The sequence below is a fragment of the Rutidosis leptorrhynchoides genome, chromosome 10, assembly GCF_046630445.1.
Source record: "Rutidosis leptorrhynchoides isolate AG116_Rl617_1_P2 chromosome 10, CSIRO_AGI_Rlap_v1, whole genome shotgun sequence".
Taxonomy (NCBI): domain Eukaryota; kingdom Viridiplantae; phylum Streptophyta; class Magnoliopsida; order Asterales; family Asteraceae; genus Rutidosis; species Rutidosis leptorrhynchoides.
In genome coordinates, this window is record NC_092342.1 from 136,666,255 (window position 1) to 136,683,929 (window position 17,675).

A 17,675-nucleotide genomic window follows, 5' to 3' on the forward strand; every position below is an offset into this window, starting at 1 on the left:
TTATACGTGTTTATTATATAACTTAACTATAGTCGTTTTATATGTTTAAATATATTTATTAGATTTTATAATAATAAAAGTCATTTATTAATAAAAATTTATATTAACGTTTATATATGATAAAATATACTTTTATATATCTTAAGTAGTAAAATTTATAAAGTTCACTTAATATCTTAAAACTATAGTGGTAAGTATTATTAATGTAATTATATTACGCGTGGTGAAAAATATCTTTGTATCCCCTATTTATTTGATAAAATAATATTGATCATAATACTAATAAGTAAAAGTTGTATTATTTTGTAATAATAATTATTATTATTCTATAAAAAAATAACAATATTTATATTTACTAAAAATGGTATTATGATAAAATGATAATACTAACATAATAGTAATAATGATATTTTATAATAATAATGATATTTCTATTAAAATAATAACGACGATAGTAATAATAATCATTTTAACAATAATACTAAAATTCAGTTGACTATAACTTCTAATCCGTTCATCGAAACCATTCGATATCTAAATGAAAAGTTCTTAATTTTTCGCTAGCTTTCCAATGACATGCATATCATATACCCTATCTCAGTAGCGTATGTATCTAATTCAGGATTCAACAAACATATCTAAGGACAATATCGAATGTACAAGCATGCATAATCCTATATACTCGAGCACTAGTCAGGGATACACTATTGATATATAAAAGTTAACTTATGAGTGCTCACGTATCAATATTGAGATTCAATATTGCAGGAAAGTACGTAGACACAACGGAGATGATAAACACTAGATTGACCTCACGAGCATACCCATGAACCATACCCATCACCTCCATAGCTATAACCCATAATCTCCTTAGCTTCGACTCATTCAAAAAAACTATTTTGAAATCACCAGGACATCACTCCGTCGTAATATTTTATGTATACTAATAATATCTTGAAATAATATAGAGCAAATATATATATATATATATATATATATATATATATATATATATATATATATATATATATATATATATATATATATATATAAATCGATTGAGAGAGTTTCGAGAAATATATTTTCAAGTTTCTATGAAATAATGAAACCTATTGAATTCTATTTATAATAGATTTTTGAATTATTAAAGTGAATTATTAAAGTATAAATTATTAAAGTGAATTATTAAAGTATGAATTATTAAAGTGAATTATTAAAGTATGAATTATTAAAGTGAATTATTAAAGTATGAATTATTAAAGTAAATTATTAAAGTTAAAGTAAAGTAAAAGTAAAGTAAAGGTAAAGTTAAAGTATAGTAAAAGTATAAAAACTATGTATGTATAATACGCGTATAAATATATATAATATTAATTTAAATCGTTATATATATTTAATGAAATAAAATATAAATATCGTTATATTTATTATACTGGTTAAGTAATGAGTTGTCAAAAGTGATTCTAGATATTTATAAAAGTTATATACGTTTTAATAATAAAGTTCTTTTTAAACTGAAAACGTTTTTGTACGTTTGAAAACAGATTAATAGAATATTATGGAAACCAATTCTCCACTAGCTTTTGTCTAACTTTCGTAAATGACACTTTTTATTTTTATTTATAAATAGCGTTACAAATTATTTCGAATATCGTTAAGAGGAATAGATTTTCTCAAATCATAGTGGACCTCTCAACAGAGACTTGTAATCATAATTAATGTTTCTAATAATTCAATCATTTAATATATATTTTTTTAATTTCGTCGATAATCATATTGAAACAAATATGTTCATATAAAGCATTATACTTTTAAATACTTTGTTGACATTTTCAATTTATAACATATACACATATACATACATATTCATATATGTTCATTTAATGGTTCGTGAATCATTGAAATTTGGTCGAGGTTTAAATGAATGTATAAACATAGTTTAAAATCCTTGAGATTTAACTTAACAAACATTGCTTATCGTGTCAGAATAATATAAAGATAAAGTTTAAATTTAGTCGGAAATTTCCGGGTCGTCACACTTCTCTTGGCACATTAACGCATCCTCGATCACCATAGTCGATACGCTCCCACCCGACTCTAAACGCGGGCACTTTGACTTGTAATGACCAACTTGTTGACAATTCGATCACCCCACATTCTTGCTCCTTGGTGGACTCCTTGACCTAGCTCTTCCCCAACTAACACTTAGAACCGAACACGAACTCCCACTTGAATCTTTCCTTCTAATACCTTCGCTAAGAATCAAATCACGGTTTCCTTTAAAAGTGAGCTTCGTAGTTCCGAATGACCCACTAATCGCTGTAAGCGTACCGGCCTAACTATCGGGTAATGAAGATAGAAATAAACAATGCCTCAAGCTCATCATCGAAGTTAATGTCGACCGATTTCGACCGAGCTAAAATTATATTAAATTCATTAACATGATCCGTCACCGAGGAACTCTACATCATCCTAGCATTTACCAATTGCCGAATCAATAAAACTTTGTTCAAAGCGGATGACTTTTCATACATATTGGATAACGCCACAATAAATCCTGCGGTTGTGGTTTCATCCACAATGTTGTAAGCAACGTTCTTGGCCAGAGAAAGTCGAACAACACCTACGGCTTGCCTATCTAACAAATCCCACTCACCTTGCCCCATCTCTTCCCATTTAATACCCATTAAGGGTTGGTAAAGCTTCTTTTGATTGAGAAGGTCTTCAATTTGCATCTTCCAAAAGCTAAAATCAGTTCCATCAAACCGATCAATCTTCACATCACTCTTTTTCGCCATTTTTCCCGTAAACACGTGAGCGTAAGCTCTGATACCACTTGTTAGGACGATTAGGTGAGCCCTAACAAGACTTGACAAACCCCTGGATATCAAACCCACAAGACAATAAACGAAAAAGATGAGGTGCGCGAAGAAACTAGCAAAAACGATAACAAAAGACAAGAATTTAACTAGGTTATATGTAATCAAACTTGACTACTTTAATCCTCCGCCAAGCAAAGAGTAATCTTTTATAAATTTTCATTGGTATGGAATATTCAAATGAGACCAAGTTTTAAGTTGAGATTCAAGGGACCAATCAGATTGCGACACGTGGCGCGATAATCACATGTGATTGGAAAAAAAAAATTTCAAAAATTTTTTTTTTCGAAATTTTTTTTTTCAATTTTTTTTTTTCAATCACTTGTGATTAAATTTGACATGCAGTAAATCACATGTGATTGGGTATGCCAATCACATGTGATTGTAAAACCCAATCACATGTGATTATTGCATGCCAAATCCAATCACATGTGATTGAAAAATAAAATTCAGTAAAATGACGAATAATGACGAATTTCACTAAATTTGTGCTAAAACCTTCAAACACCAAGTTTTGGATCAAAACTTGATCAAATCACCGAATTAACGTCTAAAATTTTGAAGATATGATCACGAAACGCTAACAAACTTGATCAAATCACCGAATTAAAGTACGTTTCCAGTTGAATTTTTTTTTAAAAAAATTGTAATTTTTTTAATCACATTTGATTGGATTTGATATGTAGAATCACATGTGATTGAGTTCCAAAATCACATGTGATTGGGTTTTACAATCACATGTGATTGGATTTGACATGCTAAATTTAAAAAAAAAAACTATTTCATAAATAAAAAAAATTTCGAAATTTTTTTTTTTTAAATTTTAAAAAAAAAAAAATTTAAAATTTTTTTTTTAGTTTTTTTTTCCCAATCACATGTGATTGTCGCGCCACATGTCGCGCTATGATTGGTCCATTAAATTTCAAGCAAATTTTTGGTTTCAAAGGAATACAACTCTATAGGTTACATATGGAGGTATTTATAGTGCAATAAGAACAACGAATTTGAAGCAAACACGAACTCATAGTCCATATCCAATTCTTCCCGTCATACCCTATCACGGTCTCGATGGAAGCCATCCCGGTCTCGATGGAGCTTCAAAAACGACCTGATGCTACTGAACATATTTTTTAGGTCATCCTGGTTGCGATGAAGGCTATCCCGGTCTGGATAGGACTCCAGCTTAATAACCAATTCGTGTTTAACTCGTCTTCGTACCCCTAGCACGCATCATATGTCGAAGCAACAAGATCATTTGAAAAACAATCTGCTGGCAGTTTAACAATCAACGACATGTCCAAAACCTTATTAACCGAGAGTTGCACATTTGAGGAGGGCGAAGACTGGAATTCGGCCTCCATACTTTTTATATATTGGATTTTTTTTCGAATGGCGATATTAGCATCATCCAAAGGGGAGTTAACCACCTTCGCGATCATATGTCACTCACACACACGTTAGGAGAAAACTCAATCCACGACGATGTTGGCAGTACCATCGAAGGTTGAGAAAACCCCCGGCGACCTTTCATAAATCGCATTGACATTACTATTTATATACTGGATGGACGTTATATTTCAACATTTTTTTTGGTTTCGTTCGGCCCGCGTCTCTAACTAAACTCACTTTTCAATCCGGCTTTGTACACACGACTGCCGCAACATAACTGTGAGCTGTTAAAAAAAAGCCCAAAAATAACGATAGGTTTGAATTTCGAAGATGAAAAATTGGTTTTAATGGTGGGGGTGGCAATTAATATCAATCAAACTACATATGAATGGAAAAACATAACCAATTAGGTGCAAGAGTGATGAATTAGTTTAGTTGACTTTCGATGATACCGATTAAAATGTACACAACAACAATATCTAATCACGCACATGTGAGGTATGGGGGAGGTGAGATGTAGATAATCCTTCTTCTACCCTAGAATACAAGAGAAGTCGTCTCTCTAACCACGAGTTGAGAAAAAATTCTCCACCCACCGAAAGAGAAAGTCATCCCCTTTCTACTCCAAAGTAGAGAGATTGCTTCCGAGAGGACCTCCGGCAAAAAAAAAAAAAAAAAATAAATAAATAAATAAAAACAAAAAATAAAAACAAAATAAAAACGGGATAAAAAGAGACGCCATGAAAATGGTGGGATCAAATTTTCATGGGTTTTAAAACCTGCATATGGTTCAATTTAGGCTCTCCATGCGGCAGTCAAGTCGCCAATAAATCGACGCTTGTTTTTGCCTCAATAAATAGAGCCAGATACGGATCAAAATGTATTAACTTCTAATAAGAAACAAATGCATCACACGTTATGTTTCTGGGCTATTTGCCCTAACGTTATTGTTTAATAATCAAGAATACATGCATTTAGTATTTTTAAACCACACACAACACATATATCCTATACGCTAATAAATGAATTATACTATTTTGATTGTTTATACTTGTGCATTTAATAATTATTTATAAAAGGTTGTAAGGTAGAGTAGTTCGTGAAATTAAATCCACCAAAAAGCTCAAAAAGTTGACGAACTGATGGAGTAGGAAGTTGGTATCCAAAGTTGAGCAGGTTGATCAAAGCTAAAAATACACCAAGACAACTACCACACCACACCATGTTTTATATATAATCCATACCAACTCAACTATGTTTTGGTTGTATAAATTCTCACATTTAACTTCAATTTTTCTCAAACTGTTTTCATACCATCTTATAACATTAACAAGCTACGTAGGCAAGTTCGTTTGAAAGACAACAAAATCGACGATGTCAAAGGCCGTACGATTGGAAGAGGGAGACGCATCCAAAGTCTCAGTGCCCGTTCGTTCAAATAAAGGTCTTTCGGTGATGGATCTTGTTCTACGACTTGTTGGTATCGCAGGTACATTAGGTGCCGCAATTGCTATGGGAACCAATGAACAAACTCTACCGTTCTTCACTAGGTTTGTGCGTTTCGATGCACAATATGATGATTTCAGGGCTTTCAGGTCGGCAATACAATATAAACTAGCTATTATATTTTTTCTAAAGCACTCTTATAGTTTACATTGTCTTTGTTTTTACAAAACCACACTACTTATTTTGTGCTTTTAACCTCTTTTAGGTTGTTTGTGGTTGTTAACGCGATTGTATGTGCATATTTCGTTCTCACCATCCCTTTATCGATTGTTCACATCATGAGGAGCGTCGCAAGAGGAAGCAGAATCCTCTTAATTATTCTTGACACGGTATTACGACACTCATCATCTTTTTACTCAGAACCATGTTAATTATCCCATCACCTATTTTGACCCTTTTTTCTCCGATCACTTCAAAATATGCTAGTAGCAAGGTTTGAACCTGGGACCTCTAGTTAGTGTATCTAGACCGCAGTCAGTTAATTTTGGAAGAACATCCACTTGACAATAGCTTTTATGTGTTTCTTATAACTAACCGGCCATTAACAATAAAAGTATTGTACGTTTTGAAGGTGATGCTAGCTCTTCTAACTGCGGGGGCATCAGCGGCTGCATCAATCGTCTACTTAGCTCATAACGGAAACACATCAACAAATTGGTTACCAGTGTGCCAACAATACGGGGATTTTTGTCAAGGTGCATCTGGTTCACTCATTGGATCGTTTGGAGCAATCGTTGTGCTTATACTTGTGATCTTGCTTGGGGCCATTGCATTATCTAGACAAGCTAAACGCGTCATCCTTTGATGAATTAAACTCTAGTCGTTCAGTGTGACCTATATCTGTGTGTAATTTTACCTTGTTTTCTTGATTGATATCGCGTGTAATACTCAAATGAAATGTAATGATTTTAAACTTAATGTGTACTATATGTTCACTTTTATACATTAAAAATATAAAGTTAAACGGATACAGGCAATACAATTACAATTCATATCTATATATATATAGTTTGCTATGCTAGTACGGCCACAAGATCATCAATCGATTTCAATGTCTTCTCATAGTATAAGTAAGATTCGTACACCTTTGGCGTCCGAACATAGTAATCAAACTGCCACACAAATTAAGTTAGGCATGATTATTGTTTTTTTCAATTATTGAGTTAAAGTTATATTAGTAAATAGTAAAAAACATAAAAGAATGAACAAGTATTGGAGCAAGTAAAGATTATACCTCAGACATGTTATCAACCAACTCATTAGCAGCTTTAACATAAGAACTTTTATTAATTTCGGGTACCATCGACATTGCATTCTTCAAATCCTGGGATAAATAAGCCGATTTTAATCTTATATAAAACAACACATACCTCCAAGACATTGTTTCCAACATGTTTCTAATGCTATGCAACCCTTCTCTAGTTTGTCTAATTCGAGCCACGGCGTCCTCAGCAGACAACCCTGGCTCGAAAAACCGTTCTTTTATGAACGATCTAGTACCCCAGTTTTCGGCTAATGCTACACCCGAATAATTAAGGGTGTTTAAACTTAGTAATGAAATGGAGGTGGCTATGATGGACCTCCGGCGAGTGGAGTGGGTTTCATCACCGGAAAATGTGGCTTTTATAGGCGGAATCGGGTGGCGGTGACGGTGGTGGGAGGTGGTGATTTGGGGGTGGAATAGGGTGGTCATGGTTTTGGGATATGGTGGGAGATAAATTTTATTAGAGATATGATGAAACAAAACTATTGGTAATGCATGATGATGAGGTGGTTTACGGGCAGGTTATTGGTGCTGCCCGGTAATCCAACATGGACCTTTAATTTATGATGACGTGGCGCTCGTTATCTTTTATAAGAAATTCGTATTAGGGAACTCCCTATCGTAACTAAATTATTCATCCTCTTAATCTTTTACATCAACGCCACATCAACACCAATATCCTATAACTAACTCATAACTAAACACTCCCTATCATGGCTAAAACAATACTCTTCTTAATATACAACGTACAAGCAATAAAGCATCAAGTCCAACAATAAAAAGCCACTGGGACCCACAATTCCTATAACTAACCTAAATACTTCCATTAAATCCATGGTGAATGCGGGTAACTAACGCGGGTAACTAATCCGTGCCTATGGTTCATTACGGGTAACTACGGGTAAGGAGCGGGTAATGACGGGTAATGCAAAATTAGACCTCGAAGTTACGTGTTATTAAATATGTGCCACAGTATGGACGAATGCAAAATTGGGTTGTTTGTTTTTTTTTTATTAACTTGGTATCCAATCATTTTTTTTAACTGGCTAATCCGAGGACCACTATCCGCTTTACAAGCAGTCCGAAGTCATTGCAGGCGAATCCCCGTGGCCATAAGGGAAAATAACTTTGTGAATGGCAAGAATCGAACCCTTAACCTCCACATTGGAAGGTCAGAGTCTTACCATGTCACCACCACTCACATGGTTAAATGAGTTGTTTGTTTGTTTGCTGTATATGATATGGTATAATGATATGACCTGTTTTTTTTTCTTTTTATCTTTTAAGAATACTCATTAAATGTAAGAAGAATTATTTTCTAAACTATTAAATAAACGTAAACAATAAACACTTGACTTATAAAGTGAACTATATACTCAGCCATATAATGATGTTAATTTATAAATTGAACTATATTCAAGCATATAATGATGTTAACTAGAAATTGGCAGAAGCAGATACAAACGATGAAGAAAGTGAATGTAAGGATCTAAAGACATGGGTGTATAAATCCTAATTAATAAATATCTAAAAGTTGGAAAAGACAAAAATACCATTTAGTCATTAAGAAAATGGTGTAAATAGTGTTCCCATATGTTCTAATGATATATTAATAATATAAAAGTTCTTCGCTCCAACTCTCACTTTTTTTATGCAAAAATTGTATAAAAAAACTAGCAATAAATTAGCAAAACTATTAGACTAAAAAATAACTAGCAATAACCTAGCAATAAACTAGCAAACCTATAAGACTAAAAAATAAACTCAGTCATAACTAGGGATGGCAATAGATCGGATATGGATCGGGTGACGCCGTATCCATATCCATATTCATTTAGTTTTTTGTTCATCCACATCCATATCTATATCCATTTTGTTTCTCGTCATCCGTCCGTATCCATATCCAGTGGATTAAGCGGGTTAATGAATGTCCAATGAATATTTAAAAAATGTTATAATATTTTCTAATATACGATTAAAACGAAAACGTAGTATAGCAAAAATAAATATAACATGACATTATTTAATTCTATCCATAAAAATGTGTAATCTTTGTCGAAAATATAACAGAATTTGTTAAATTTAATATAAGACATAGATTATAAAAAATTAAATATGAAATGTGCAAGTTTACTTTGTTAAATATACATGTTTTATTGTAATATTTTATTTATAGTTATATCGTTATAGGTTTGAAAGCAAAATGTAAATCTAATGGTATATGAGCTTGTAATAGTATATATATAAGAATATATCTATATTTATGTATTTGTACATCTATTTCGGGTGGTAATGGATATATCCATGAATGAAACTTTTCATCCATGTCCATATCCATATCCATTTAGGTTCATCCATATCCGTATCCATATTCATTTAAGTTCATCCATATCCATCATGAAGCGGGTGGATCGGGTGACCATTTCCATCCCTAGTCATAACACTCCAAACCACACATACTACTATAAAACCAACACCAACAAAATCAACTAATATACTCTCTCTAACTTTAGGCCCATAAATATTATATTAGACATTCGGCCTTTAGACCACTCTTATTCATCACACTACTTTTTCAACAAATCTTGCAACATCAGCGCCACCTCAGCAGCTTCTTCCAACCACGTTCCCAACCACATTCACTAACATTCATCACACCAACCACATTGACCCCACATCAATATTTTATTTTATAATTAATTTCTTATTTCTTTATTAATATTATTAAATTTATTTTTTCAAATTCAAATACAACGGCTAGTATTTTCTTTTTTTATTTCAAAAAAGCGGTTAATTTTTTTCCTCTATAAATACACCCACTAACTCAAATCATTTCACACACTTCACTTCTTAACTCAAAATCAAAACACAAATAACCAGTCAAAATGAAAACAATTCTCCCAATGATTGTTGCATATGACGTTCATTACGGAGGTGATTTCCGGAATGAAATGAAGCTCTACAAGTTCGGCAAAAAAAATTCATTTGAAGGAATCGATGTTCGTGACGTTGGTTTAGATGATCTGCTAGCCTTTTTGAAGGCAAATGTTCCGTGTGAATACACGGGTGTGCTGTTTTTTGAAGACGATTATGATCCGGATTTAAAGGCAAGCTATCTCCGTACCGATGATCAATGGTACGGGATAAAAGATACCCTAGAAGATCGTGGTAACCGCATTAGTCTGTATGTTGTTCTTGAAGATGAAGAGACGTTGGGTTGGCATTACCTCGATGAAGCAGCTGAAGAAGAAAAAGATGAACAGGTGGCTCCAGAGTACGACACATATTGTCGTTTTTTTTGGTGAACTCTACTGAATTCATCGATGTTTGTGTTTTAAGATGTTGTATTGTATTTCAGTTTAATTTGGTTCTATTTTAAAAAAATGTAACCGTTTATGTGTTGAATAAAAGTGTTGTTTCAAAATAAGATTACATAAAAAAATAAAAAACATTACATTAAAAATAAAAAACATTACATATAAAGTTTATTAAAATAACATTACATTGAAAATAAATAACATTACATTCGAATCATAAACTAATCTTCGTCGCAATCTTCATCTTCAAATTCTTCATCTCCGTCTTCTTCATCATCCTCTTCATCAACTTCTTCATCATCAATTGTAACAACCCGACCCATTATACAACCGAAAACAGACCTCGAAAAAAAAAATTCAAAGCAGGCCTGTCCAGGCAGGGTGCGCGACGCGCAACCCTTCCTGTGCGCGGCGCGCACAGGGCCTGGCAGCCTGCTGTCCGGATTGGTCGTTTTCACGTAAAAAGATCTCCCACTTTCCAACATATTTAGACGAAACGCTTTTCACAACATGTTCTAATATGAAAAACTAGCACGATTCAATAATAAAATAAGTTTTACAAAACGGGGCCCACATCGGCCCGAACTACGAGTTTCATACAAAACATGAGTTTCGACCACATTAGTTTAATTTCCAAACGACACTATGAGCATGGTGTTTGGGGGTTAAACTACCCAAGTTTCGGTCAACTCCAAAAGCTATCAAATCCAAAAGCGTCCCCTAACAAATAAAGCGAGATCTCTAATCCAACCGAATGCCCTTACCCTTGTCCACGCCGGAGCCTATAAAAAGATAAACAACGAGAGGGTAAGCTAAAGCTTAGTGAATGCAATAATTATACACATACATATATAATATACCTACTTACAAACACTCATACACATACCGCATACATGCTAGCAACACAATTAGCTTATCATCAATACGAGGCTACCAACCTCCAATACCACAAGCTAGCATAACAATCGCATAAATATATATAACTCGAACAATATAATATGCTTTCGCTTACAACACAATAACCATGGTTAACCAATCGTACAAGTGAATGGCGCTCGCGAAAGGCCATCGGTGTTCATAACATCCGTTAGTGTACTTAACACCTCGTATCACTAAACCCTCGGGTGGCATATTAACACCTCGATACTTCACCCTTTATTTTACTTAGAGTGGTGTCTTAACACCTCGACACTTCACTCCTAGGTGGCATCTTAACACCTCGATGCTTCACCTCTAGGTGGCATCTTAACACCTCGATACTTCACCCGCCGATTACTTAGAGTGGCACCTTAACACCTCGATGCTTCACTCGTCACGTGAAACGTGGTGCCTTAACACTTCGACACTTCACATCTCACACTACCACAAATAAATACATTATATATCTACGCATATAATTATTCCACTCACCTTAACGATTCGGTGACGGTTTTATACTTCCGCAAGCTTCAAAGCAAAGTACCTAATATAATAAGTACTTCAATCAACACATAATCTAGTTGGACTAAATACCAACAATTCACTTATGTGCATTTAATGACTTAATGCATTAAATGCCCCATTTTCACCAAAACCGCCCTTAAGGGTCAAGACCACCATTAATCACTTAAAAACTAGTGATTAAGGTCCAACAACACTAACTATAACATAATTAGGGTAATTCATACACATAATCCCCAACTAGGTCAATCATTAACCCCTTTGACTCATTTAAAGTCAACACACCCATTTCGGGTCATCCACCATGTAGTGACCCGAACTTTTCCATGTTTATATATATATTAAATGAAATTGTTATTTACATGATTAAGTGTTTCCAACATGTTAAGTAATCAAACTTGTTAAGACTTGATTAATTGAAATAGGTTTCATATAGACAATTGACCACCCAAGTTGACCGGTGATTCACGAACGTTAAAACTTGTAAAAACTATACGATGACATATATATGGTTATATATATAGTAAACATGATTTTATTATAAGTATGTATCTCATTAGGTATTTTAACAATGAGTTATATACATAAAAATGAAACTATTAATTTAAGAAACTCGAAAACGATATATATAACTATTATCGTTATAATAACGTCTTACTAGGTACATATGAATCATATTAAGATATTGATACACTTGGTTAATTATGTTAAATGATAAGTAAATATATTATTAAGTGTATTAACAATGAAATACATATGTAAAAATAAGACTACTAACTTAATGATTTCGAAACGAGACATATATGTAACGATTATCGTTGTAACGACATTTAACTGTATATATATCATACTAAGATATATTATATATCATAATATCATGATAATATAACAATTTAACATCTCATTTGTTATAATAAATAATGGGTTAACAACATTCAACAAGATCGTTAACCTAAAGGTTTCAAAACAACATTTACATGTAACGACTAACGATGACTTAATGACTCAGTTAAAATGTATATACATGTAGTGTTTTAATATGTATTCATACACTTTTGAAAGACTTCAAGACACTTATCAAAATACTTCTACTTAACAAAAATGCTTACAATTACATCCTCGTTCAGTTTCATCAACAATTCTACTCGTATGCACCCGTATTCGTACTCGTACAATACACAGCTTTTAGATGTATGTACTATTGGTATATACACTCCAATGATCAGCTCTTAGCAGCCCATGTGAGTCACCTAACACATGTGGGAACCATCATTTGGCAACTAGCATGAAATATCTCATAAAATTACAAAAATATGAGTAATCATTCATGACTTATTTACATGAAAACAAAATTACATATCCTTTATATCTAATCCATACACCAACGACCAAAAACACCTACAAACACTTTCATTCTTCAATTTTCTTCATATAATTGATCTCTCTCAAGTTCTATCTTCAAGTTCTAAGTGTTCTTCATAAATTCCAAAAGTTCTAGTTTCATAAAATCAAGAATACTTCCAAGATTGCAAGTTTACTTCCAAGTTTTCTAAATCCATTCCAAGTAATCATCCAAGATCAAGAAACCTTTGTTACTTACAGTAGGTTATCTTTCTAATACAAGGTAATAATCATATTCAAACTTTAATTCAATTTCTATAACTATAACAATCTTATTTCGAGTGGAAATCTTACTTGAAATTGTTTTCGTGTCATGATTCTGCTTCAAGAACTTTCAAGCCATCCAAGGATCCTTTGAAGCTAGATCTATTTTTCTCATTTCCAGTAGGTTTATCCAAGGAACTTGAGGTAGTAATGATGTTCATAACATCATTCGATTCATACATATAAAGCTATCTTATTCGAAGGTTTAAACTTGTAATCACTAGAACATAGTTTAGTTAATTCTAAACTTGTTCGCAAATAAAAGTTAATCCTTCTAACTTGACTTTTAAAATTAACTAAACACATGTTCTATATCTATATGATATTCTAACTTAATGATTTAAAACCTGGAAACACGAAAAATACCGTAAAATCGGATTTACGCCGTCGTAGTAACACCGCGGGCTGTTTTGGGTTAGTTAATTAAAAACTATGATAAACTTTGATTTAAAATTTGTTATTCTGGGAAAATGATTTTTATTATGAACATGAAACTATATCCAAAAATTATGGTTAAACTCAAAGTGGAAGTATGTTTTCTAAAATGGTCATCTAGACGTCGTTCTTTCGACTGAAATGACTACCTTTACAAAAATGACTTGTAACTTATTTTTCTGACTATAAACCTATACTTTTTCTGTTTAGATTCATAAAATAGAGTTTAATATGAAACCATAGCAATTTGATTCACTCAAAACGGATTTAAAATGAAGAAGTTATGGGTAAAACAAGATTGGATAATTTTTCTCATTTTAGCTACGTGAAAATTGGTAACAAATCTATTCCAACCATAACTTAATCAACTTGTATTGTATATTATGTAATCTTGAGATACCATAGACACGTATACAATGTTTCGACCTATCATGTATTTCGGAACAACCTATCATAGACACTCTATATATATTTCGGAACAACCATAGACATTCTATATGTGAATGTTGGAGTTAGCTATACAGGGTTGAGGTTGATTCCAAAATATATATAGTTTGAGTTGTGATCAATACTGAGATACGTATACACTGGGTCGTGAATTGATTCAAGATAATATTTATCGATTGATTTCTGTACATCTAACTGTGGACAACTAGTTGTAGGTTACTAACGAGGAGAGCTGACTTAATAAACTTAAAACATCAAAATATATTTAAAGTGTTGTAAATATATTTTGAACATACTTTGATATATATGTATATATTGTTATAGGTTCGTGAATCAACCATTGGCCAAGTCTTACTTCCCGACGAAGTAAAAATCTGTGAAAGTGAGTTATAGTCCCACTTTTAAAATCTAATATTTTTGGGATGAGAATACATGCAGGTTTTATAAATGATTTACAAAATAGACACAAGTACGTGAAACTACATTCTATGGTTGAATTATCGAAATCGAATATGCCCCTTTTTATTAAGTCTGGTAATCTAAGAATTAGGGAACAGACACCCTAATTGACGCGAATCCTAAAGATAGATCTATTGGGCCTAACAAACCCCATCCAAAGTACCGGATGCTTTAGTACTTCGAAATTTATATCATATCCGAAGGGTGTCCAGGAATGATGGGGATATTCTTATATATGCATCTTGTTAATGTCGGTTACCAGGTGTTCACCATATGAATGATTTTTATCTCTATGTATGGGATGTGTATTGAAATATGAAATCTTGTGGTCTATTGTTACGATTTGATATATATAGGTTAAACCTATAACTCACCAACATTTTTGTTGACGTTTAAAGCATGTTTATTCTCAGGTGAATACTAAGAGCTTCCGCTGTTGCATACTAAAATAAGGACAAGATTTGGAGTCCATGTTTGTATGATATTGTGTAAAAACTGCATTCAAGAAACTGATTTCAATGTAACATATTTGTATTGTAAACCATTATGTAATGGTCGTGTGTAAACAGGATATTTTAGATTATCATTATTTGATAATCTACGTAAAGCTTTTTAAACCTTTATTTATGAAATAAAGGTTATGGTTTGTTTTAAAAATGAATGCAGTCTTTGAAAAAATGTCTCATATAGAGGTCAAAACCTCGCAACGAAATCAATTAATATGGAACGTTTTTAATCAATAAGAACGGGACATTTCAGTTGGTATCCGAGCATTGGTCTTAGAGAACCAGAAAATTTGCATTAGTGTGTCTTATCGAGTTTGTTATGATGCATTAGTGAGTCTGGACTTCGACCGTGTTTTCTTTAAAAATGATTGCTTAACATTTTTGTTGAAAACTATATATTATTAACATGTATATATTATGTGATATATTAATCTCTTAACATGTTTGATATTGTGTGATAGATGTCTACCTCTAGCACAAATCCCATTGACTCACCTAATAATAACGAAGAGTCGAATATATATTGGACTGATTCACAAGTTCCCGAAGAAGAACCGGAAGAAGAATCAGAACCGAAAGAAGAATCAGAACCGGAAGAGGAGGAACCGGAGGAGGAAATAGAACCGGTGGGGGAAATAATAAAACGGTTAAGTAAAAGAAAATCCTCAACCAACCGACCAAGGTTAATTATGGTCAATGGTGTTTCCGCCAAGGAAGCAAAATATTGGGAGGATTACCAATTCTCCGATGAATCGAATTCCGATGAGAATTCCGATGATGTTATAGAAATTACCCCAACTGAATTTAAAAAGGCAAAAGAAAATAATAAGGGAAAGGGCATAAAAATAGAGAAATCTAATTGCAACCCCGATGAACTTTATATGTATCGTCAACCCCCGAAGCCCTTAAGTTGTAACAATGACCCGGGAACCTCTAAACCACCAGGTTTTTCTAAACCGTTGTGGAAAACGACAGCTCGTATTAGGGGAACATCATATATCCCTAGAAACATGGCAAAACGAACCAAAACCGAAGAAGAAGAAACGAGCGAGTCGGAATAAGATAGTTGTATTCGTGTGGTGTAATATATGTAATATAGTGTGCTTATGCTTTATGATATATGTAAAAATTGCTTGTATTAATAAGTATTTTTTTTGTTATGAATCTAACTCTTGTCTATTTTACAGTATAAAAACACAAAATGGATAGACAACCTAATATTTTTAAGAGACCTACTCGGAGACATGATTGATGAAATCTTGTCTAGAGTAGGTCAGAATTCTTCGGCACAACTATTTATGGCAAAATCAGTTTGTAAGACATTCGAAGAACGTTCCAAGAATGTCTTGGTTTATAAGAGACTTTCATTTGAAAGATGGGGGATATCACATTGAGAAACCCATAAGTTACGATGTGTTTACTTTGACGCATATATTGCGGGGAACCCAAATGCTATTTTACGCAACGGGTTAAGAAATTATTTTGACTCAATGTATCCGAATATAGGACTTCATGATTTAGAAAAAGCGGCTAACATGCAACATAAAGAAGCATGCTATGCTTACGGGTTAGTAATGTTCGCTTCTCACCAAAGTGAGAAAAAGAACATCGGGCTACAACTATTAAACAAAACGTTCCCACAAGTGACGGAGTCGGTAATTGGGGTAAGAAATGAGGTTTTTAGGTTATTACGAGACTGTTGGTCATTACGTAACCCTCGTCCCTTTGACGACGTTACAACACGCTGTCTTATCAACGGCCATAATGGTTATGTTCCACAAGACCAAGGATGGGAAGTAGTCCTAGTAAAACCAGAATGCATGACTTGTTTCTGGACGTATGAATTACGTGTCTTTATTGCCTTTGCTGAACGACTTGTGTACTAGCTAGAATTATCTTCACAACTATCTTGTATCAAAGTTATTGTGTGCTATATTTCATGCTTTATGTAAAATAAGCGGTATTGTAAGTTTGTAAAATATTGTATAAAAGTTTGAACGCGAAATATTATTATAATCAGTTTTTCATATAGAATTGTAGTAGTTGAATTGTATATTAGCTACTAAGTATGAACTTAACGGGTAGGTACTACCCGAATTTAAACTTATAAAACGCTAATATGAAGAAAAAGCTTTTATAAATGAGTTCATATTATGCTACGAAATACTATTAACTACTCTTAATATTCTGTATGATTAACTTGTTCCATTTGACTATTTTGAAGGAAATGGCACCGACTACTCGATACACCGTGAATATGAATGAAGAGGAATTACGTACTTTTCTAGCTTCAAACATAGCCGCAGTACAGGCTGCGCTACATACCAACAATAACCTTGGATCTAGCAGTACAGGAAATCGTGTAGGA

General features: G+C 33.0%; 2 protein-coding genes across 2 annotated transcripts; one reads left to right on the plus strand and one right to left on the minus strand.

The window, feature by feature from the left end:
- Window positions 1–5,615: 5,615 nt before the first annotated feature.
- LOC139872467 (casparian strip membrane protein 1) lies at window positions 5,616–6,690 on the plus strand. Its single transcript, XM_071860344.1, has 3 exons — window positions 5,616–5,863; window positions 5,980–6,103; window positions 6,346–6,690. The coding sequence occupies exons 1-3, from the start codon at window positions 5,643–5,645 to the stop codon at window positions 6,577–6,579; spliced, it is 579 nt and encodes a 192-aa protein (XP_071716445.1). The 5' UTR covers window positions 5,616–5,642; the 3' UTR covers window positions 6,580–6,690.
- On the minus strand, window positions 6,689–7,530 carry LOC139872468 (photosynthetic NDH subunit of lumenal location 2, chloroplastic). The gene is made up of 2 exons (XM_071860346.1): window positions 7,009–7,530; window positions 6,689–6,886 (listed from the first exon to the last, which is right to left on the minus strand). Exons 1-2 carry the CDS (start codon window positions 7,465–7,467, stop codon window positions 6,788–6,790), a joined length of 558 nt encoding a protein of 185 aa, XP_071716447.1. The 5' UTR covers window positions 7,468–7,530; the 3' UTR covers window positions 6,689–6,787.
- Window positions 7,531–17,675: the final 10,145 nt, after the last annotated feature.

What these genes read in the sequence shown, in the direction of transcription:
- LOC139872468 (XM_071860346.1), bottom strand. Translation starts at nt 7,467, where the DNA reads ATGACCACCCTATTCCACCCCCAAATCACCACCTCCCACCACCGTCAC. An exon ending in TGGTTGATAACATGTCTGAG is followed by an intron (nt 6,887 to 7,008) that starts GTATAATCTTTA and finishes TTTGTGTGGCAG; the next exon opens with TTTGATTACTATGTTCGGAC.
- LOC139872467 (XM_071860344.1), top strand. Translation starts at nt 5,643, where the DNA reads ATGTCAAAGGCCGTACGATTGGAAGAGGGAGACGCATCCAAAGTCTCA. An exon ending in GATGATTTCAGGGCTTTCAG is followed by an intron (nt 5,864 to 5,979) that starts GTCGGCAATACA and finishes AACCTCTTTTAG; the next exon opens with GTTGTTTGTGGTTGTTAACG. An exon ending in TCTTAATTATTCTTGACACG is followed by an intron (nt 6,104 to 6,345) that starts GTATTACGACAC and finishes TACGTTTTGAAG; the next exon opens with GTGATGCTAGCTCTTCTAAC.